The sequence below is a fragment of the Lates calcarifer genome, linkage group LG16_LG22 (assembly GCF_001640805.2).
Source record: "Lates calcarifer isolate ASB-BC8 linkage group LG16_LG22, TLL_Latcal_v3, whole genome shotgun sequence".
Lineage (NCBI taxonomy): Eukaryota > Metazoa > Chordata > Actinopteri > Centropomidae > Lates > Lates calcarifer.
Genome location: NC_066848.1, coordinates 22965344 through 22990138, shown reverse-complemented (window position 1 = coordinate 22990138; position 24795 = coordinate 22965344). Strand labels below are relative to the sequence as shown.

Sequence of the window (24795 nt, the reverse complement as noted above, 5' to 3'; positions counted from 1 at the left end):
TAGATGGGAGTGTTGTTTGTGCGGAGCATCTCTGTGCTCCTCTCCCTTCATTTCCTGCTAATGCTCTGCTCTCCTGTGAACCTCCACATGCAGACTGCAGGCTGAAGCGGTGGAAGTACATCAAGTATGCTGTATTGAATGGGGCTGAAATGGCTCCGACCACTAAATTGTTAACAATTTCCTTATTTACCCATGTCTGTGAAGGCAGAGGTAATGGTAAATGGCTGCAGTAATCACACCAAATTACATAGTTTTAAACAAGGTTACAAACACATCATCTCCAGCAGGAATTGTTTTGTTGTTTATCTAGATCCCTTATGTTATAGCACAAGGTTTTTCCAACTTTTTATTATATATAGGTGACCCCAGCTGAATATCTGTGATTGCAGTGCTCAAAATGTGAAAAGAGTGTGCTCACATTGTACCAAGTGCATAAACAATGCCTCACTCCCCAGAGAGACTGAAATTCAACTGAGCTTGTAAGGAGGTCAGGGAGCAGTATAAGACAGTCAGGCTGCACAGCTTCCATAGTAGCATCTGCACAACATTTTCATCCAGAAGTTCCCAAATTAAAATGCCTTTATAGCAAACACAAACCGTGGATGCAACCAGTTTGGGTACTCTCTGGGTATTGTTTTAATATCTAGGGGTGGTATTGTCGCTGTCCCCAGAGGATGAGTCCCCAGATGGTGATCCCGTAACTTTTCATCTAGTATTACCATACATGAATACAATCAAGGTTGTCATTTGTGGTTTTGAGGGAACTCCCTCCACAATTATCAGATTGATTGCCATGAAATTTGGTTATGACATTCATGTCCCGTTCAGAACTGAATGAACTGTAATAACTTTGGTGATCCCCATCCTGCCATCATCAGGTCAAAATTTCCAAGCCTGAAATAGCTAATGACATCCCTATCAGCCTCTGCTGTAATTTATGTTTAGTGCTAATTAGCAAATGTTAGCATGCTAATGCACTAAACTAAGATGGTACCTGCTGAACTTCAGCATGTTAACATTGTCACTGACCATGTAAGCATGCTAACATCAGCATTCAGCTCAAAGCATCAGTGCAGCTACTCAGGGCAGCATGGCTCTAGGATTAGGATTTATTGCTGCAGTCTTTCAAATAAAAACAGGAGATCTGGAAAGCTTTAATTTTCTGAACTCAATTTTCTCTCCATTTTGCACTTGCCAATGGGATTATTATTCATGAAGCTTAATAACACTGAGAAACACAAAACTATGGAATCTGATTACTGTCAATTGTCAATTTCCAACAAAACTTTCCTGGCCAACTTTTTTCTCCAGCTCAGAGTCAATAAATACACAGCCAGAGTTTTCCTATTCTCTCAGTTCAACCGCAAATTAACTCCCATGTAGCACACACTGTGATTTCATGGTAACTGGTCGACCCTGCACCCAAACAAGTGTTAAAAGTAATTCCCTGTTGACAGAAGGAATTTCAAATCCAATTTTCCAAGAGAACCAAACTTCAACGTTTGAAAAATTATGTTTACAGCCTGTCATACCAGCCTGCAGCCAAATGCGTTCCAGGGTAGTCCAGATGTAGGTGGGTCCTTGGCGACGGGTGGAGCTGATGTCTGACACCTCAGAGAGCGCCGCTTCCAGACGAGACACTGCGACTGATGAAGGGCTCAATGAACCTGTGCAGGAAAGTGAAAGGATTATTGTACTGTCTTAAGGGACTGCAGAAAACTAAATTCAGGTTGGCAAATTGATTACATACATTTAAAAAACAATGATAATATAATAATACAATAATATAGTGTTACAGAATACCAAATAGCAGATTCAGTTCAAAACCCTTTGAATATGACAACACTGGATCATGAAACAGAGATCACTTGTTCATTTACCAAGACAGAATAGAGCCACATTCAGGAAAACAAACATTTGTTCAGAACATCAATAGATTTCCTGTGACTGAATGGCAACTGTACAGACCTGCAATCCTGATACAAAACACAGATGTGGACATGAGTCAGATCATTCATATTTAAACAGCACATCTGTTGCCCAAAACTGGGTTGCAGACAGGCAAACACAGTTTTAATCATACTAGGCCAAAGGCTGGTGGATTTAGACTGACCTGCACAATCACCTTTCTCACTGGTGTTTACCCAACACCAGAGAGAGAGGGAGAGAGATGTGTTTAACTTAAAATAATCAATTCAGCACGTTGGAATCCAAATATGTACAGTGGCAGGCCCCCATTAGAAAGACTTAAACCAGCAAGAGAGCACACCAGTAGAGGCGTCCTGGAAGTCGGGCAGGGTCAGGTGGATGGAGGGTTTCCTGCCACCAGGGCTGACCTCTGCTGTCTCAGCCATCGGTATACTGCTGCTGTCATCTGTCTCACTGCAACACACAGACACACACCAAAGAAGACATGTACAGTACAGTACAAACATACATGAACAAACGCACCCACTAATGTAAGCACTACATACACTCCATGTGCTCACCTTAGAATTCAAACTATTCAAACTAAAATCCAAACTATTCTTTGTTTAGTTATTAATATTTTGTGTAGGTTATGTTTGGATTTGTACATCAACAGACATTTAATTTGAAAATTGAAAATTCCTACTAGCATCTCCAGAGTTATTCTCCAACTTGAGCCTATAAGGTTGTCTCACTGCTAGGTGACTGAGTTTTAAGTGGAACTCAAAACCAAATTAAATCCAAATTAAATTTAGTAAATTTCTCAGTACATAATCACATTATGGTTGGATACTGAGTGTACCATGTTTAATAGCCTGAAAATTAAGGTTAGGTAGTTGGATCAAGTTTTTGTTGGAGACAGCTGGGTTTCAGCCGTCTTGTTGACATTAGCTAACATTTTTACTAGCGATAGCCAACCCTCAGAAAACCCTATCTTAAATGTTTCTGTTATCATGCTGAATAACAGAGAACTTTAGTACATCAGTTTTGCCATATAAGATGTGAAACCTAAGCTCCTCTCATCACAGATAGAACCTTATAATTCCATGGACATGATATACCAGAAATGCCGGAAAGCATGAAAACACACACACACACACACACACACACATACACAAACAAACAAACAAATAAATACACAATAAGTGATCAATATAATTAATATCACAGCAGCAAAAGCTTCCCCCTCCCAGCTTCAACATGCATAGCTTAAAAAAAACGCTTGAGCAGTCAAGTGTTGCACATTCTACAGTGTGGTGATAAGCAAAGTAGCACAAACACACTATCCTGCATATACACACTCACCTGGAGCGGCTCACATCATAGCGGCTTTGCCAGCGTTGCAACATCTCTTCACAGGTCTGCAGGGCTGCAGCCGGGCCAAACAGAGCCTCTTCAAGTTTCACCTTTGTGAACAGCAAACTGGACCACAAAACACACACACAGATTACTTATCTTTGTTTAATGTCATGGTTATTTTTCATGTTTTGTTGCTGTATCATGTACGTAGGTACCCATATTATGCTGTACAATTACTGTCCCCAAGGAAAAATATCCTAGAGAACTTGGATCCAAACACAGTCAAACCTGTTCTTATTGTCACTGATCATATCAACTAGAGTATCAACACATAACATGTTAACAACTGCAGGTTTGCAAGAGACCAATACCTGTCAGTGTTCACCACTGAAAAGTGGATCTCTGCAAACAGCTCTGTGGATGAGCAGTGAAAAGTAGCTGATATTATCCTAGTTACTTATTTGGCTATAAAAATAAGAAGCACATAAATATGCATACATGTACACAGTCATGCCCTTGTGTCAGTGTTTGTGTTTCTACAGTAGCTGGATAAGTGCTCAGGACCCATCAACATCTAACTGATGCATGTGGATTGAGGCACACATGGATCGATAGAAAAAGAGAGGGGGTAAAGATAGTCATCAACAACAAGCTCTAAGAGGCTTGTTGAGAGGTTGATGAGTAGAGGCCGTAGAGTGTTTCCACTCGGCCCTTTTAGTTGAAGACAACTGGTTAAGTGATGTGGGAGTCTCTGATGTGTGTGCGTGTGTGGTAATTGCCAGAAGGGGCTCTCAGAGGATGCAGTCTGTCATGGGCATCACTCATCCATGAGTGTGAGGACAGAGAGAGAGAGAGTGAGAGAGACAGGGAGACTATGGTGTTCACCACATCTGACGCCCGCCTGCCTAGCTGTCCGCTGCCTGCCTGTTGTTGAAGGCTCCTCCAATTATTCTGTACTCTCCTGTCAGAAGGTGGAGGGAGGAAAGATAGAGAGAAGGAGGAAGGGAGGGACGAAGAGTGTGTGTGTGTGTGTGTGTGGAGGGTATGAGGAGAAGATGGAGGGATGCTGGAAAAGAAAAAAATGAAAGTGTGTGGGAGGAAGGGGGTTGGATTTTCTGACGTGTGGATGACAAGTGCTGCCGAGGGACGTTGTGTTAAGGATACGCCTGCCAGTAGGGGTCCACTGGAGTGTGTGTGTGTGATTTTGTGCGTCTCCAGGCTCCCCATTACCAGTGTGGCAAAGCGTTTAGAAGCATTGTGAGGGTGTAAATCCATCCTGGTGTTGAAATGTGACAAGGTGTGTGTGTGTGTGGGTGTCATACATACAAAGAACTGACTTCTCTCTTTGTCTTAAATGTACAGTACAGTATTCATCAATACTGTACTGTACTGTACCATTCAGTTTACCATAAATTCTCATGATATTCAGATTATTCAAATAAATAATGACTTTACTTGTGTCTCTTCTTAAAACAAATACTGTCCCCATTCACAAATGATTTTCAATTGTTTCTGCATTATTGTTTTTTTTGTTTGTTTGTTTGTTTAGGGTTTTTTTTCAGTCAACATTTCCTGCAGTACTTTCACAGTAAAAGAAGAGGGTCTGCACACTGAAAGAAAGAAAGAGAGAAAGTATTTTGAGTAAAGAGTTTGAATAGGAGGGCTCTAATTTTAAGCCTGTATATAAAGCACAATAATATTTGTCTGACAAAGACCTTGTAGATTGAAACGCGGCATGGAAAACTTGCTGAATGAAGTGTGCAGGCAAACCCAGGACAACTGGGATTGGATGTGCTCACTGTCTATTTTCTTCACATTAAAAGTCTGTGAGAAAAGGGAGGGGTTAAGCTTTTATGTGTCATTTATGCAAGAAAAGTTGAGTTTTATTGACAGTAACTCAACATCAATAGAACGTGGATAAAATTTGAATTTGCATTAACAGCAAAAATTAGGAATAGATGCCTGTGTCTACTATAAGCCTGTTTCAAACAAAGGCCATGTCTGCCAATGAGGACATTGTTTGAGATTTTACATCTAATTCTTTGCAGTTAATTCACATTTTTTTGGCCTTCACAAGTGTTTAAGACATAAATTAAAAAGAGCTGGTAATATATGCTGGTGTTCAAACGCTGGTTGGGTCTGAGTTAATGCGCACTTGTTTTTTTAAGTACTTTAAGTGGTTCAAGTACTTTTCTTATTCACAAATTCATGAGCTATTTATAAGCTAACATCATAAGGTCCTGGAAGGTCCTGAGTTATAAACTGACACCAGCTTAATACAGACTGAAGCAATGGCAAAGGAGAGCAGACCACAATGAAGGAAAGAAAACTTCATATCAACAGCAAACCTGTTACATCATGGTAAGTAATGTCAAACTGATGTAAGTCATCCAAGGATAGAGTCTTGGAGTCTTCTCCACCTTGTTATTCACCACTCCATCACAGACACTAGATTTTTCCAGAAAGCTCCAGAAAAAATAGATTTCATCAAGATTACAGCACTCACAACCACACATCAGATTACAAAAGGCTGTCATTTCCAGCCTCCTGGGAATGAGCCCGGCTTGTGCAAAGCGTAGTGTTTGACGATGGATAGCAGTGAGCAGCGTAGCTCAGTTTTAATGCTCGGTGGTGGCCAGCTAAGAGTAGTGAGTGCCAGTGTAAACTCCATACAAAAATAGCTAATAATGTTCCCTTGAAAAAGTGGTGCATCTACAGTATTACTCACTCTGCACTCCCACAGATCAGAGTGTATATTCTCTACAGTCTCTACAGACACACAAGTGCACACACAATACACACACAGTGGGGTCCAGTCTGAGACCCTTTCCCATTCAAAGTGAATCTATGTTTCTGTGTGTGTGTATGTGCATATAAATAAATATATATATAAATATATATATATAGTACATCCATAGAGATCAACACATACAAGCCTGTGCAGACGTGCTTGCTCTGTGTAGTACAGCATAAGCCAGGCACGCATTGTGCATGCTTAGACACACACTTGTACAGATGCACACACATGCACACACACACTTGCTCATGCTGCAACATCCCGTTAGATGAATGCAGAATCAAAGGCTGGGATTAATCATTCTCTTTAGTACAAACTGTGAGACCACGATCACTCTCTCTCTACTCCCTTCCCTCTCTCTCTCTCATACACACATACACAACCCTCCCCCCTCTCTCCCTCTCTCCCTCTCTCTCCTCAGCTCTCTCAATCTGTAGCAGAATCACATTTCACATTGAAATGCGTGCCTGTTTACTGGGTGATTAAAATTTCAAAGAAAAGGGAGAAACAGAGACAGAGAGATAAAAAAAAGATGAGGGGCAAGGAGAGAACGAGAGGGTGAGAAAGGAGGAAAGCGAGAGGAAGAGACGGAGAAGGAGAGTGAAAGACAGAAGCCGGGGGTAGAGGATGTGGGAGAAAAGGAGGAAGGAAAAATTCAGTATGCTACAGCAAGCTGACAGTTTGCTGTGGTGCAGAGAGGCAGTGGCTAACAGGAATCACACACATAACATGCACACACACACAAAACACACAGTGACACACAAACATGCATGTGCAAGATTACGATCTTGTACACATGTACACCCACATCCCCCCAGCATCACAAAACGTAAAATACACACGCAACTGTCATGGAATGCCCGGCACCACACATGATACACACTTTGATCTTTGATGCTCGCTCACACATCCAAAGCAAATGATATTCAGTGAGCTTGTTACTGAGAAAACACCTCCTTTCACTATCTCTCTCTCTCCCCATCTCTCTCTCTTTCTCTCTGTGTGTCTCAATCTCTTATTCTCTGACTCTGAGATCTGCAACTGCCTCAGCCCGAGGGTATTGATATGTTCTGGATGGGTCTGGATTCATTTTCAGGTGCATATTGCAGGTTTGGCTTGGGTTTACGGCTAAAATACTGTTGATAATCAAATGGTAGAATCAAGTACTGCCATCATTAGTACAGTTAAATGATTAATATGACATTATTTGTAGTGCATACTGATAATCTTGTCCTTTTCTCACGTGCAACATTCTTCTCTGTCTGCATGTAAGCAAACATGCACAGGTGTCATCTGGTAAACAATCATGTTGCTGTTTTATTTTATACCTTTGTATGAATTCTGGGTATGATATTTAAGTGCCTGCTTCAAACCTGCCTCAGAACAGGAAGTTGGATCAACCAATGAGCTTGTGTTGTGAAGATTTACTCAAACACACCACTCTGCATTGAGACAGCAAGTTGGAAAAGATTTGGGGAACATTTGCAAATGATTTGGTTTAGTGCTCTTTTCACAACAAGGAAAAGTTGTGATTCCAGTTTGGTTCATTCAAGCTCCATTAATTGCTAGTGGCTAATGTATTAGCATAACAAAGCATAACATTTGCCTGTTTCAACAAAGAGCAAACACAGAGCACAAATCTACAGTTGTGCATCCGTCCCCCTGACGAATGTCAGTAATATTTACTCTCCTTTTGGCTCTGTTTTGGTCTCCACCAACTTCTGAGGGAAACGTGTGGCTCTTTAGGTAATAAATGTTCCACTATGCTCACCAGCTAGTTGCTAACTTTGTCTATCTGATGTTTTGTAAGAGCATTGAGATGGCACAAGGACATTCAAGTAAAACACTAAAACAACTGTGCACTGTGTAGAGCTGAGGGGAAAAGCACAGTGGAGCGATAGTTCTGTGTGTGTTTGTCACTATGAGAGACATCTACACATTACACACAGTCATTTCATTCATTGTTCATTTAAAATATTTATTGGTGCAGCTTTAAGTGATTGCTCACAACTATAATGTTAGGGTCGACTTTAGAACATACAAACAGTTTAACAGTGGGGAGAGATGTTGGTGCTAATGCTTGGTGAGAGCTGTTACATTACTTCTAATTCAGTTTTTCTATTATATACTATAATATTTAGTATGTATAGTATGTAGTATAGTATACTGTGTGATGTTTCCACTAACACTCACAGATGCTTACTCAATTATTATGAACAGATATGATGTAACAGCAGACTAGACCATTTGTTTGTTACATTGCTACACAGAAACTGGTCTACTCCTTTAGAGAGAGAGAGAGAGAGAGAGAGAGAGACAGAGAGAGAGAGTGCTGTTCCCAAGCAAAGTTTGGGCCAAAGTCAATTGGGTAAGGTCAGACTAGGGCAGAAATTTCAAGCCCATGCAGAGTATCTATCTCTCTCTCTAGCTCTCATTTGGTTCAGTTATAATTAGTTTTACTGGCAGGAGTGAAATTATTATCACTAAAACAAATCAGTAAATCTTAGAGGTTCACAAACAGTTAACGGACATTCAGTAACAAGTCATGTTAAATCAGCTGCTCCATTCAGCAAACAACAGATACATAGATAAGTATCTCTCTCTCTTTCTCTCTGACTCAATGTCTCTCTACCACTCCATAACAACAGTTTGGGAACAACAACTGATGCTGCCTGCTCTACCCATATGACCTCATGGTTACTGGGGCGATGGGGATTCCTGGCGCAGAGAGCGATGTGATTGGCTGAGCCTGGAAAAGAGCTCTTAAATGGGTCAAAGCAGTCAAGTGTCTCTACGGAGGAGGTATGTGTGTGTGTGTCTAAGTGTGTGATTGTGCATCTAGATAGAGAGAGAATAGATTTCATCTTCCAATTTTACATACAGTACTGATAAGTAAAACCTGTGCAATTATGAAACTGTAGTCTTTCCTACAACCTCCCACTCTGTCTCTGTGTTTTGTTCTTCCTGTCAGGTTCTTACATCCTTCCTTCCCTTCATTGTGTCATCAGTTTTCTTGTTTTTCTGCATTTCCTCTCTCATCCTCTTGCTCCTGATGTATGGATGTACCCCATCTGTCTGTGCTGGAACCGTGGAGGCCAACACTGACCCCAAATGGTTGTATTATGAAATGCTTTACTGGGCTTTGAAATAGAGAGAAAACACATCAGAAAGATGATGCAACATGTTTCCATGTTATGGTTACTGTGAAATAATTGGCCAGGAGTGTTAATGTTGTCTTTCTCAGATACAACAGAGCTTCCTCCACAGCTAATGAATATGTTTTGAATGTTTTTGCTCAGTACGACTGACTGAAAACCTGTGATATAATGTGAGCATTTTAAACCACAATGAGGGGTCTGCACTGCCACTACCCTGCTTCAAACTACTTCATTTCAAAATGGATTCTTAATTTAAGATAATTAAATGTCAAAATATTAGCATAAGGTTTTACAACAGGTTTGAAAGCTTTGTACATATCCCATATGCTTCTTAGATATAGTTTAAAGTTACATGATATCATGCAGTAATATGATTCATTACACAAATGCACATATTAAACATATGTCAAGTATGACTTGGCAAAAAGGTGAAATGGTGGGTGCATAGTTAGAGATACCAACTCATAACCAAAAGTTCCTGCAATGTGTCCTTTCAAATTGTCCTAAAGCAAATCACTAAATCCCTACATGCCCCAAAATGATTAGAGTGTAAATGTCTGAGTCTATTTTAATGTGTTTTAACCTGCTTAGCGTAGCAGACGGGTAGTTTATATGTGCTGGGCAACTCAGTTCTGTGAGGAAAGCAGCACTTGGGCTCAGGTCAGAGCTGCAGTGTTAAAAGGGTAAGGGTGTATGAGGGGCATAGGTACTGCAAGTGCAGGCCTCCACTCTGGCACATCTAAATAAGGAGTCAAGTGTGTGTGTGTGTGTGTGTGTGTGTGTGTGTGTGTGTGTGTGTGTGTGTGTGTGCTTGGCCTCCAACACAGTGGAGCTGAGACACCCTATCCCTATGGAGAGGACTGGTGTTAGGACAGGGCCTTGCTGTACCACTCACTGGAGCCATTCTCACAGAGACAGACACACACACACACACACACACACACACACACACACACACACACACACACACACACACACACACTCACTCACTCATGAAAAATCACCTATACAAAGTCTAAAAAGTACAGAAATCGATTGGCACCTTATCCTCAATTCACCAGCACTTCTACCAACATTTTCTGCTGCATGTGTGAGTGGGATGGTGTAGTGGGTTTTTACTTGAAGTTGTCAGGGTGCTGGCTGAGGGCCAAGCCCAGCGTGTCCAACGCATGACGGTGGTGTTTCTGGGCGCTTAGCAGCAGGGTCAGCAGGTGAAGGGAGTGTACATCGTCTCCATGGAGAGATAAAGCTGTTTGCAGGGGCTCCATGGCTGCTGATACCTGGCACACACAAACACATTTTCAGGCACTTACAATTTACACTGTCTTCTGTTGTCTCTGTTGTCTGCTGCACAAACATAATTTCTCATGTGTTTGCTTATACCTGGCGCACAAGTGCCAGCTGAAGAGCCAGGTACATAGCAATCTGAGCATCCAGGGGGTCTAATGAGTGAGCCCTGTGGAGGAGAGAAATATGGCTCATATTGTGTTATCAAAGATTTTAATAACAGGATATCAAACTTTTTTGATTACTATATATGTCACAAACTTAGCCTGAGTGTTAGTGGAATAAAATCATGGAAAAACATGTTGCATTTAATGCCAATTTATATTATTAAGATAATCAACCAGGACCTACTTGTTCAGAGCTTGCAGCGCCCTTTTGTTGAATTCATTCCGATCTGCTTTGAGAGTAGCTGCAGAGAGACATTAGTTTTTAGCTTTTTTATATTTTTAACTCTTGTATAGAATAGAAGCAACATGTGTTCAACAAAACTTCATACCTAAACCACAAAGTAGGTTATTTCTCGTTCCTCTTTTAAGGTGACCGTTATGACAGATACACCTGTATGACCCATAACTTAGGCATACAGGCGGTGATAGCTAGCCTAGCTGGCACAGTAACATACCAGGGTCTCTGATGGTTTCCCGGCAACTTTATGGTAACATACTATGTCCACCTAAAAATTGATTTTTACACTCATTCAATAAAAGACATAAATAAGACATAAATTAGAGAGCTCCAGAGGTGCTGGATGGTAAACCTTTTTAACCCTTGGACCAAAAGATTTTGGCATTGACCTGCTTTAGACCAGCCAGGTCCAAATGATAGCTCTTTGCCCCTACTTTCAGTCTTCATGCTAAGCAATGCTAAACATCTGGTGGCTGTAGATTCATATTTAACAGAAAGACTTGACAATGTTGTTGATCCTCTCATCTAAGTTTTGGCATGAAAGTGAATAAATGTGTTCCCAAAAATGTTGAACTATTCCTGGTCAATTTAATGTAACTAAAGCCACTTGTTAAAGGTTATTGAAAGATCATGACCATAATTAAAAGAAACCTATGCTGGGTGCCAAACACCCTCCCTTAACTTCTCCTTGAGAGGTTTGCTTTCATGACCACAACAGGCTGCTTTTCACAGGTCCTCTTCAGTGTGTGAGCAAATGATGCTGTTGATTTTCTGGTGAAGAGAATCATAGTAGGTTTGTTTGTTTGGTAGTTTGTGTATCCATACCTTCAGAGGCCTGTAGACTGCAGCAGAGCCCCAGAGCCAGGTAGGCCCTGGGCAGAAACTCACCAGCTTCCTCCCCCATAGACACCACTCTCTGGGACAGAACCTCTGCCTCCTCAAACTGGACACACACACACACACACACACACTCAGTTAGCCTTTGAAGGATGTTAGCATAATTATATATACTCAATGGGCAGGTGAATCACTGCATTAGTCTTCTATCAAAGACAAATCCAGTTACATAACGAAACCAATAACCTATAATAAAAATCTCCTACAATAAAATGTATTTTAAAAATCTGCAAGGTCCTGTGCTGTAAGTAGGACCTGCAATATTCTCTCATGCACTTGTGCGTGACAGAAAAAGCCTTTGTAGCACTGAAAGGCAAATGTGGCTTAAGTGCAGCAGGGAATGGAGTATTGATGGCTGAGCCTGGTGTGAGTTTAGTCCGAGTATATTCAGCTGAAGGACAACGCAGAGTTTGCTGAAGGACACACACACACACGCCCACACACGCAGCAGTAGACTGCAGGCAGTGTGTGTGGCTGAGCCGAGGTGCTCTGAGCCGAGGAAAAAGTGTGTCACTCCGTGTGAGGTATGGCTGGTGGCGGGCAGGCAGGTGGTTAGGTGGGAGCAGGGGGGTGGGGTTGGGGTGGGGGTAATGCCTTTTGACGGCATGCCAGCGCAACAGCGAGCCAACTGCTCGGGCACCCTCCCTCCCCCTCCTCGTTCTCCTCTTCCTCCTCTCGCCATCCTCCTCCTCTGTTCTCTCTCTGTGCCTCTTTCTCTGAGTCCAGCCCTTGCGAGTTCAAAGCCGGCACACAATAGCCAGTCATTTAAACACACAGCCCGTCCACGCACATCTTAGGAGGATTAGGCTTTTTTCACCCTCGGACGATGTGAGAGAAGAACATGTCGCAGTTGTTTTGCATCTGCAAAACTGCTCTTCAGGAATTTCGAAAATCAGCTTGCAGTTTGTGGTGTGGTGGGAGAGGGTTTCATGTGCTTTACATCCGTTTCTATTTCATAAACTGTGTATAGGAAAGCTATGAAAACCTGAGAAAATATGAAATTCTTATGAAGTTTTGGTTTGGGCTGTGAGCTAGTAAGCCAACAGAATAAGCAAAAAACATGTTGCTGGCTAGAAAACAGTTCAGACTGTCCAGTGGAGCTGATGGTGGATAATGGTGGCCCATTTATGTAATGCCCCACTGCACTATGGCCATAGTGTCCCATTGTGATTAAGGCTGTAAGCTCCTTAGTGTCTCCGGCCTGCCATGATCTCCAGCCACTGACAGATGTGCTCTCTCCATTCGCCCCTGTTAGCTCCTCTTTTCTAATCTCTGACCCCTTTCTCTCTCGCTCTCTCTGTCTAACTCACCCTCACTCATTCTGTCACTCTCTCCCTCCACCATAAATACCACTGTTATTGTAACTTTCTCCCTCCTGCCCAGATCATGAACAGCAGGTCTATCCAAGCTGGCCGGGCTTCGTGGTGTGTGTGTGTATCTGCCTGAGTGACCCCTATGTCAATCCCGAAACATTAGCGACACAGTGATGCTGCGCAGTGACTCTCTGACTTCAAGCACACACACTGCATTTCAAAGCATGCATTGATGCAACATTACACTAAAAAAAACCTCCAATCCATGCACAACTGAATTCTATGATGCAACTTCATATTTCATCTTATCATCTCATAACTGTTAATTGATGCTGGGGGGGGGGGCAGCAGGTCTTACTATATAAAAATGAATATCCCTGGATTACAGATGTGATTGTCCATGATACTGTATTCACATGCAGATTTGCAATATCTCATTAGTTCCAGATGGAGAATAGATCCTTGATACTATGGCTGTAATCCTGTGAAATTTCAGCCTTTTCATGTATTGTTGAATGGCTTTGTGATGAGTCCATATTTTATTGACACTGACTGGATATGATATAAGATTCCTTCAGAGATGTTTAAGAGTAATATATATCACTACCAGACTCCATTGACAAAAACCGTAATATTACCTCATAAAACACAGGAGGTATTTTGTGTTATTGTGTGATACTTTTTCTTATGTAAAGAATATTGCAGTGTTCTGCAAGTAAAATGGCTGTTTTTGCCGATGGAGTCTGGTAGTGATATATGGTGATGTTACTTACTCTCTAGCGGCACAGTAGTGCAGTGGTTAGCACTGTCGCCTCACAGCAAGAAGATTCTGGTTTGGACCACGGTTCGCCCAGGGCTGTTCTGTGTGGAGTTTGCTTGTTTGTTCCAGATTTTTGTCCCTATCAATATTTATACCCAAAACACAGGAAAAGGTGCCCAGGTGCAAAAATATAGAGTTATCCCTGAATTAGCACCAAGTACAACTGAGGCTGATAGGAACATCTTTAGTTTTGAAGCTAAGAACTAGACAAATTATACTTTTGACTTCTGATGGAAAGTGGATTCAGAAAAACTTATTATATATCACCCTGTGGGGGACGTGACTGTGTGCTACCACAACAAGGCAATCAGTCCAACTGTCTGTCGAGGCATTTCACACAAAACCACAAATGCCAACCTCATGTGGGGGCAAAAATCGACAGAATTCATTGTCTGGAGACCATAAATGTCTGCACAAAACTTGACAACAATCTAGCTATGGGATACTTTGGCTTATCAGAGGTGCTGGGGATCGTACCACCGACCTTCCAATTAGTGGACAACCTATTCCACCGCCTGAGACACAGCCACAGGAACAATATATAGAGCTGTTGCAATGTGCAACTCTTTTGCCGAATAACCCGTTAAAATGAAGCAGGGTCCACTTGCGATGTCTCATCACGTGTTATGGCCATGATGCAGACATGAGTTGTGAGCAACCGAGGCAAAGACTGCTTTTCTTTTCTCTTATATTGTTTTATTTAAAGGATGAAGAGGTAGAGGTATCCAATACTTCACAACAAAAAAGTAAAAATTTAGATGACAGGCCCTGAGAGCCAAGTGTCACAAGTAAAAAACATGCATGCTTCTGACCCTCAAATGCATGTGTGTACATGTCGTGGTTACTGCGCACAAGTTGATGTAGGTGATGTGTGTGTATTCACCCAGTGCAGCTGACCAATGCAGACTTTAGCAGCCAACAGGGGCAATGAAGGGTCCTCTGGTCTCATCCTGGCGCACTCTTTAAAGACAGACACAGCACCAACCCCCTGGAAAACACACACACACACTCATACAAATGTCAGTGACAAATTGTGATTCATGTGCACGCAGCAGCCAGTTATCACACAGCAACAGATGACACGGATCGCTTTTGAACAAGTGTATCAAACACACATCAACTGTCCTTACACAGCCCTAATAGACCCATTTAGACACACAGTCACTTAATACATGTAGGTCAATCATTAATGGACCACGCGCACATGCGCACACACACATGCACACACACGCATATACACACACTCGGCGGGCCCTAAATAGAAGCGGATCTGACGACACTGAGGCGGCCCCTTCTCCTTCTAGGGAGCAGCCTATTTCTAGAGCTCTCCATTGATCTGCAGTGTCACTTTATCCTGCAACCCAGATCAATTTTTCTGTCACACACATGAGCGCGCGCACACACACACACACACACTCACATACTCAGAGGGACTGAGAGAGACAGAAAGAGAGAGAGGATTGTAAACTATTTCTTATTCCTCTCAAGGACTCCCATTTGAAGGATGTCCTGTTTTTCAATATTACAACAGAATTTATTCATTTATAATGGATTCATTTCAAGGGTGTTTTTTTTATAGTAGCAGAAGGTGGTGGGGGTCGCATTTGCAGGACAACACAATCTATTCTAGATGGTTTAGATTTATAGGTTAGCTGAATGCCTTTTAATTGTACTTCTTTGGAACCGTCAGTTAATTGGCAATACCTAAACTGTCCAGACTGAGTAAATTTCCAGCCAGCTGGCCCTCCGAGCAGACTGAACACTGGGCTGTGAATGCTATTTGTTGCACGTCTGGACACAAGGGTGAGGAAGGAGCACCACAGTGTACAGGACATAGGCATGGCAGAAGATGGATGTCTCCTTCGGGTGTGGCGTGGCGTATGAGTGTGTGTGTGTGCGAGAGAGGGTCTGTTGCTGGTATATAAGGAGAAATGAGCTCACCTTCCCAGCCGCCATGAGTGACAGGCCCAGCTGGTGCCAGAGGTGGAACTCGTTGAATGAGAACTTCATGGCTCGCTCCAGACACTGGAGAAGAAACACACACATGCAGACACAGACACACAAACACATTTTAGTTATGTAAGTTTGTACAAGTGGGATGTAAAACAAAAAGAAATGTGTGTTTGTGTTCAAACTGTCTAAGCCATTAGGGAACCAGTTTTTAAGTTAGAAAAACCAGGGTTAGGAACATTACAGTTATTCACTAATTTTTCCTCCTTTACGCAGTTGAATTGAATGGCCACTCTCCTTGGCTACATTTTTCTATCTTGAAATGACTGTCAGTCACCACACACCACCCACTCTGTTCTGTTTCAGCACATAATGATGTGATTGATGTGTGTGTGGACGAGCAGAGGATGGCATGGAGCGCCGCTCAGTTAGATGCTGTCATTCAGACAGAAGGCAAGTAAAACCAGGAGAAAGGTTTGCTCTATATTCTGATTAAATAATGTGCACTTAATAGAAAGGCTGCTGACCACTTAACACACAGACAAAGATGTCCTGCTGTACAGAGCCCAACATACACTATGAGTGATCTGATTAACTGTGGACTGAATAGACTGTGGATATTTCTTAAATGAGCTAAGTTATGTGTGAATTGTAATGCTTCAGTAATACTTGCTAGGCTTTTATGAAGCCATATGAAGCTGCGACTATCTTTGCTGCTACATAACAATGCTGACCCTTGTTAACCCTGCTAATTCAGGCCCCAGTCCACTACAAATCCCAATTTAACCCCTGTTTTGAGGGTTAACAAGTAGAGCCTGAATTAGGGTTCAGTCAAACTGGGATGTGGAACAGAAAACTGCCAACAGCCTGAGCTACACTGACTCAACAACTGTACTTAAAGCTGCACTAATCAGTTTTTTTATATTCTCAATTGGTCTAATGACTACGTGCACTATGCACTGTGCATTGTGTGTTATGACAAAGCCAGAAAATGATCATCAAACTACAGTTCTCCTCAGCTCCCATTTGCATTTTAGAGTCTTTCAGCTCAGTGTTTTATGTTTAGGATCAATTTACAACTTCACTGTTTTGTTTCAGCCTCACTGCTCCCATCATCTTTGTTTCCAGGAGAAGTGCTCGCCTGTTTTCAGCAGACAACAGATTAGAGACTGGCTGGTGAACACATCGGAACATTTAGCAGCTAAAGAGCCAGATATTTCCCTCAGGATGTAGTGGAGACCAAAACAGAGCTTATATTTACCAGGTGAACACAAACACTGATCCAAATTAATGCTCATGTTGCTCTCTATCTGCTGGTTGTGTAAACAGGTAACTGTCTGTCAACATGTTCACCATATCAATTTTAAAAGGTGGTAATGTAGCAGTGTTGTGTTTACAGTTTGTTACACTGCTCCCAAGTGAATGGTAAATGGACTTGTACTCATATAGTGCTTTTCTACTCGTATCGACCACTCAAAGCGCTTTACACTACGCGTCACATTCACCCATTCACACACACATTCATACAGCGCTTGTTCTGCATACGAAGCGCTCTAACATCCACACCCATTCACACACCGATGACACATCAGAGGCAACGTGGGGTTCAGTATCTTGCCCAAGGATACTTCGGCACAGGACTAGAGAAGCGCTGACCTTCCGATTAGTGGGTGACCCACTCTACTTCCTGAGCCACAGCCACGGCCAAAAAAATGTATTAATGCAGGTTTAATGAGTATTTAAATTCTACATTCTTTTATATTTTTAATCCACTACATCTTACACATTAACTCTAAAGTGATAACTATTTTGCAGATTAAAGAATAACTATGGCCTAATAAAAAAATCTTTAAAAAAAAAAAAAGTTCTTGTCAGCGGAGTCTGGTAGAGATGTATAGTGATGTCTCTGGTTTAAAAAAAAAAAAAAAAGGATCTTACTCTTTAATAAAAAGGTCTGTCTCTGTAGGAATCCCTTCCATAATGTTGCCAGACACTTCTAAAAGCAGTCTGAGCCTGTCAGTGCCTGGATGTACTTTAAGGTGGACAACTGCCCAGTGCGCTGGTCTTGCTCAATACTGTACTGATTCCAAAGATTTTTGTCCCAGTCACTCACTTACACCCACAAACATGGAAAATAAGATCCTGGTCCAATGCCAGAGATATCCATTAAGATTTTACATCCATCCATCCATCCGCTTATCCTTTGAGGGTCTGGGGTAAGATTTTACAATTCTCTACAAATATAGTACATATTATAAAATATGACACATTTCGATTGATTAAACAACTAGTCACTGTTTAAAGTAATTAAACTATCTTGACTTCATTTATCTACAAATATAAAGTGCACCAGTAATAATAATCCAACAATATAGTAGATTTAATAATTCAACAGTCTGAAAATGGCCATTGTGCATAATTAATACTTTTACTTTTGATACATTTTGCTCATAATATTTATGCACTTCTACTCACATAATATTTTGATTGCAGAGCTCCACTCATGATGGAATATGTTTCAGTTTTGGTATGAATACTTTGCCTGAATTACAACATTTGAAAACTTGTTTCACCACTGTCAGTAGTTGGTTTATTCTGAAGATATTCCAAGTTAATTAAAATTGACTTTTTGCCATTCTAACCTTCAACATATTCCTTGAATGTTATTCTTTAAATGATGGCAAAGCATTTAAGAAATCCAGCATTATAATAATACTAATTCATAATTCTGTATCCTCTAACTGAAATATAATATTAGTCTGAGTTTGCAGCAGACACACCAGTTAATTCGTTACTGCTACAGTATGTATGTAATTGGAACTGTGACTGACTGGCTGACACCTTATTTTTAATGAATGGTCCACACTGGTCTTAAGTGAGCCACTGGTGTAGGTGAAACTACCTCAGTGTGTGAGTGTGTGTGTGGTCCTCCATGACTGATGCTATCTATGAATCAGTCAGACAGGTGGACAAACCTAATTTGAGACGACCCCTCCAACCTCTGCCTCCCCAGCTTCCCACATCTGGGTGGGGTAACACATTGGGGGGTAACAAAGGTTGTAAGAAGACTGAGAGCATGGAAGAGGAATATGGAGCAACATAGGGAAAGAAAAAAGGGAGGAACAATTAGAAAAAGACAGACAGTGAGGGGGGGTGTTGAGAGATGAGAAAAGACTGAGAGACAGTGAGAGAAAAGACTCATAATCCCCTCGCTCACAGTGATAAGGACCTTCATTAAAAAGTTTGGCAAAGGCAAAGCTCTTACTAACACATCTCATCTCTCACTCTGTTGCTCTCCTCCCCTCAGACCTCCAGCATAGAGTGTGTGTAAGTGTGTGTGTTTGTGTCTGTGAGCACACCTCAGACAGCATGGCGTACTGCCCCCTCCTGGCCATGCCGATGGTGAGCAGGTCGTAGACAGAGGCGGCATCCTGCAGGCTGGCCTGGCGGGCATCGGCCTGGTCGGGCAGACGACTGATCACCGCTTCGCCACTGGCCTGGATGAACGAGAGAGAGGCTGAGTTAAAGAAGAGGAGGAAGGAAGGAGGAAAAAGAGGAAGACTAAAGAGGGAAAAGGCAGATGAACAGGTGGTCTCAGCTGCAGGGTTCTCTAAGTAATGTGTTGAAACATTAGGAAGCAAAAAGGCAGTAAATGGTGTGTGTGAGTATGTGTGTATCTCACCATGGACTCTGTGATGAGCAGCAGCAACACTGCTTCTTCCACCACGTCCTGAGGACAAAAGCAACTGCAAGGACACAGGAAACAGAAAATAGTAGCAAGAACAGGAAGTCTATCCCTCACACACACACACACACACACACACACACACACACATATGCTGCTTGTCCACAGGTAGTTTGCCAGATTGCCATGGGTGTCCAGTTTCTGTCTCACCTGTAATGCTGTAACACAACACGGACCACCCTGGGTGTATCACTACACAGCTCTATCTCAAATGTCACACACACACACACACAAACACACACACACACACACAGGCTCCTTAATTTCTGCCATGTTTGCCTCTCCCACCCCTCTCATTCATCACTCTCTGTGGCTCTCATCCCTCTGGTCAGCTCCTGTGTCCTGTTCAAGGACACATTTACCAGACACCATCATGGCATTTTCACCAGAGGTAACTGATGACAAGAGCCATCAACAATACTGAAGTACAGCTATTCCTCTGGGTAAATTCTCCTGTTCAACCTCTCCTTCTAATCTCAGACATGGATTTAGATCTTCACTTCTGATAGTGTGGGCAGGATTAGTCATGTGGCGGTGACTAAGTATGGCTCGCAGGGCCTGAACAACGAGCGCAGGATCCCTGCAAAGTGGGAAAAGCTGAAACGAGGCAACAAAATGGCGATACAGTAGTGTGTGATGATGCAGATAACCAGGTTGTCTCGTCAGGACTATGCCCTGTTAATGTTGTCAGTTTATGCCACCTTATGTCATGTCATGCTACGTTATCCTATACTATACTATGTTATATTTTGTCATATTGTATTCTGCTATACTATGTTTATGCTATGCTATTTTATGCTGTGCTATGCTATGTTATATCATTGTATATGTCACTGTTTCCAGGTTCCAGTGTGTATGGAGAAACTGGAACTTTGAGGGGTTTAACAGGCATTAAGTTAAACCTGATGTAAGATGACGTTACTTCATAATCTCTGCCTCACACAGGTGATTCAGAGAGACACCACATAATAATGCTGCACCTCTCTGAATAAGGGTGATAAAGGGAGTTGCTTTTAGATTTCAGATTTCTGTTTTTCCTATTCAACTATTACTATTGAGGAAAGAATACAAAAATACTTTCAGAACACTCTATCATTTATGTTGTGGTTATGATTTTATCACAGAATATACTTCTATTAGTCTAAATTTTTAATATCAGTATACATTATATCATGGAACTATTTGCCCCTGCAATAACTACAGGCTTCCAATCTACTGCGGTTTCATAAACTGTAAAATATGCATAAATATAAATGTATTATATATACATATAGCCTCAGGTGCCTGAGTTTACATTATTGACAATCTGAAAACCTCCTACAGTATCGGAAGGTACTGAACTTGCATACCTGGTTGCTATAACTGGACTTCTTCAGTTGGTCAGATAATCAGTAACTTCCATTTCTTTCTGGTGTGAAAAATGAATGACCTGAGTTGTAGACATCTGCCCTTAAACATATCACCCTGGATATAGTCAAACCATTCAGGAGGTTTCAGTTAAACTCCAGATATGATGACCTCTAGTGGCGTTTTGGTGATTTCTACAGGACACAGGTAAACCATAGACTCTGAGGACACAGCAATGGGGCTTAAGAAACCCTGTGACTTTGTTTCAGACTAGACAGGGATCTCATCTTAACCTTAAACTGCAGCCAAGCACCAGCCCTTCTTTGTCTCTTATGTTTTATTACACCACTGTGTCATCTTAGTACTGTGCACAGTATCCTTTTGTCAACATGGTAGTTTTGCCTCATGTGAAATCCAAGCCAAAGTGTGGTCCAAATGTATTTTTCTCTTTCCCTGCTATATCTGTTTTATTTGAATGAGGAAATTGCTGTTACAACTGAAACAGGACCAAACTAAATTAATTAGTAGGCTAGATTACCATGGGTTTGTTGAACAATGATTGAACAGTCAGATTCCATTACTAATTCACTGCTGGGCTGTATTTTGAGTGGTGCCAAAAATCTCTTCATATCTAAAAGTTTAGTGTCAGATCACACTGATAAGAGAAGGAATGAGTGTGAAATAGTCTGGGTGTGCTGTGACAGTCCTCACCTTGGATGCCCTCGATGCCTGATCTAAACTGTTAGTCTATAGGAGCACCCTGCTGGTTGTGGTGTTACATAATACCAATTTGGTTTCCATAAAAAAAAGGGTGTTCTTTTACTTTGTAGAGACATGGCTCAGATTCACACCACCCTGCTGATGACTCATTTAGTACAAAATAATCCAAGAACCGCTTGAACAAAGAAAACTGGCACCAAGTTCCAAGACCTACAGTTGTTGATAGGATGGTAACTTGGAGAAAAGTGATACACATGAAAGGGCTCAAAGTAAAACTTTGACAAAGGAAATTGAAACGTGCAGAGACAATTGCTTTGCACATAATAGTTAGCTGATACAGTAGCATAACAAAACACAATCACAGGTGGTATTAACTTGAATGTTAAGGTTGGGTTAAATAATTTCACCTAGTACACTGACTGTAGATATGGGGTGAAACATAAGACAGCTCTAAAAAGCAAAAGAGTGAAACAGAAATGACAGACCAGTCAGTGCTGTAACGTTGTGGTGGTTTAACAGTGGGATACATGGCGTCTTTGGAGGCGGCAGCTCCCTCTCTGTGAAGCCAGGCTGAAGGTGGGGGGCCCAGCGGGGGCCAGTAGCTGTCTTCACTCACTGAGCTCAGCAGCACCTCTGCTAGCTTCCTCGCTGCAGACTAGGATGCAAGCACAATGCAATAATTAATGATATAATAATGATGAATATAGTATAATAATTTTAAGTCCTGGCTAGATCAGCATGTTTATTATCTTACAGTATGTATTCAATTATTATAATACAGACAGAAACATGATAAATAATCATTTTGTTTATTGTTGTTTTTACTAATCAGATTGCACAAATGTTAACTGAGACTGGATGAGAGAGCTTTAGCCATACACATCTTCCCATCAGTCCATCATCTCCACTCAGATGCAAATGGGGAAATTACTCGTTAGTGTTCAAATAATTTTGTTACATGTTTTTATCATTTTTGTGCAAATTTGTTTCAAAAAGCATCATTAAATTGCCTGCTAAATAACTTGCATGTTAGCAAATAGCTACTGAAATCCACTCGAATAATGTTGGTTTTGCATGTTTGCATCATTCCAGAAAGAAAAAACTGTAGCAATGCAAACCATGTTTTTTTTGTGTGTGTGAGTGTGTGTGTATGTGTGTGTGTCTCACCTTCTTGAAGCTCTGAGACCCTCGTGACTCCACCACCCTGAGCACCCTACGCAGTTGGTGTGCACCCTGCGCAAGATGACTAACACACACACACACACACACACACACACACACACACAAACACACACACACATACGGTAGGCGTACCTTAGTGTGATGTTTAGGTTGTGAAGTTGTAATAAATACAAAAAATAAATACACAGCAGAAGAAGCAGACAGATATGTGGTCTTGTGGACAGAAGAGCAGACGACACTATAAATAGTGATATTCTGATTGCAAACAGCTTCATATATGCAGGGTCACAGCTTGCCATATTAACAGCAGAGTTCTGTAAAGTTCTCTAATGACTGGAGCAATATTCTCACTAACTTCTGTCTCTAATATTTTGTCCACCAGTGATGGTAGAAATACTAGAAAAAAAACTCTGTGTAACACAATTCAACAGCAGCCCAAATTACCGCTTCCAAAAAGATCATACATTTGAATCAACACCTTTCTATAGATGTTTCAACAAAAACTAAACAAAATTAGACTGCATTAGATTTAGCTAGTACTTAATAAACTGAGAGCTGAGTCTGCATGGCAGTCCAACAGCTATTCAAATTTCTCTGACTCAAAGAGCAACACTGACACCTACTGGTCACATTAAAATGCATCTCTGCTGCATTGGAGTCATGTGTAGCCCGAAAGCTTCAGCTTGACTTCTTCTCCCCCTCATTTTCTAAAATAAGACAAGAGGACAAAGCCCAAGGTTCCTTCTCCATCACAGATAAGGATGAATCAGCAAAGCCTGCAGCCACTACACATACTGCATAACCAGTGACGTCACATACAGGTGGATAAACTTCCAGTCTGTGATTGCATAAGGCCAACAACCAATTATATAACAAATATCAGTTTAAAGAGATTCATTCTGCCTCTATTGTTCTTCTTAAAAATTATCCTGATTAAGAAGCAGTTTTATTTGATAAACTTTTCACCATCAGTTGGCTGCTACTCTTGAAGAGGAGGTTGGTATTTAATTATTGCGTATGTGTCACACTGAAGGAAATATGTAGGTGAGTTTTTTTTTTTTTTTTTTTTCCTGCCTGTCATCTTTTGAATCTTGAAGGTCAAGTCAAAGTTATTTTAATACGCAGTTTTAACAGAATAGGGAAATGGATTACACAGCAACAAAGAACAAAAGAGGGCAGACACTGGGTTTGTGTTGTTTGTTGTGTATATACAGTTTGTAGACTCACCCCCTCTGCAGCAGACATATGTAAGCACTCTGTAATGCAGCCTGTAGGAAGTAGCCCAGGTCAATGTCCACAGGTGGAGGAAGCAGACTGGCTTTGGCTGTTTTGCTGTGGGGTGTAGTTACTACCTGTAAATACATAAACAACAAAGTTCATATTCACTAAATGTAGGTGCACATTAATGTGAAATCCAGAGGTAAATGAATGACAGTGAGCCTTACAGGTGCTATATGTAAATATGAATGCTAACATAACCAGTGTTAGCAGTAATATCTCTGTGTAGAAAACAAAGAAGTCTAGAATAATTGCAAATAGCAAGTTCAGCATTTCTAGGCAGCGCTACTTCTTCATCCCTGAACTCAAAATGTTTCCTCTAGACTGGTGAGTAAACACCTGTTCATGCTAACATTGGCTGCATAGCAATAGCAAAAACTTAAAGCACCTTTAAATGCTTTGGTTTTTATTTTTTCCATCATGTTCATGTAGTAGCAGAGCATTTGTCTCCAAGTTGTCCAAAGTAATACAGATAGTACTAGATCTTAGTTCTTTTACTTAAAAGTAGTAATACCACACTGCAAATATACCTCATTACGAGTTAAAGTCCTACATTCAAAAACTTACTCAAGTAAAAGTACAGAATCTTTGGCAACAATGTGTAAAAAGTTAAAAGTAAAAATATTTAT

At 41.3% G+C, this 24795-nt stretch overlaps 1 protein-coding gene across 3 annotated transcripts in view; it reads right to left on the bottom strand.

Moving 5' to 3' along the window:
* The window catches only part of ttc7a (tetratricopeptide repeat domain 7A), a 49531-nt gene that overhangs the window by 15431 nt on the left and 9305 nt on the right, over nt 1-24795 (bottom strand). For all 3 annotated transcript variants that reach the window (XM_051076654.1, XM_018694609.2, XM_051076655.1), the window contains 14 exons: nt 24116-24240; nt 22874-22952; nt 22192-22361; nt 19577-19640; nt 19254-19391; nt 15886-15969; nt 14828-14932; nt 11740-11857; nt 10861-10918; nt 10606-10678; nt 10342-10502; nt 3274-3390; nt 2270-2382; nt 1533-1667 (listed from right to left, as the gene is read on the bottom strand). In XM_051076654.1, the coding sequence (XP_050932611.1) occupies nt 1533-1667; nt 2270-2382; nt 3274-3390; nt 10342-10502; nt 10606-10678; nt 10861-10918; nt 11740-11857; nt 14828-14932; nt 15886-15969; nt 19254-19391; nt 19577-19640; nt 22192-22361; nt 22874-22952; nt 24116-24240 (1540 nt within the window). The remainder of the gene's footprint in view (nt 1-1532; nt 1668-2269; nt 2383-3273; nt 3391-10341; nt 10503-10605; nt 10679-10860; nt 10919-11739; nt 11858-14827; nt 14933-15885; nt 15970-19253; nt 19392-19576; nt 19641-22191; nt 22362-22873; nt 22953-24115; nt 24241-24795) is intronic.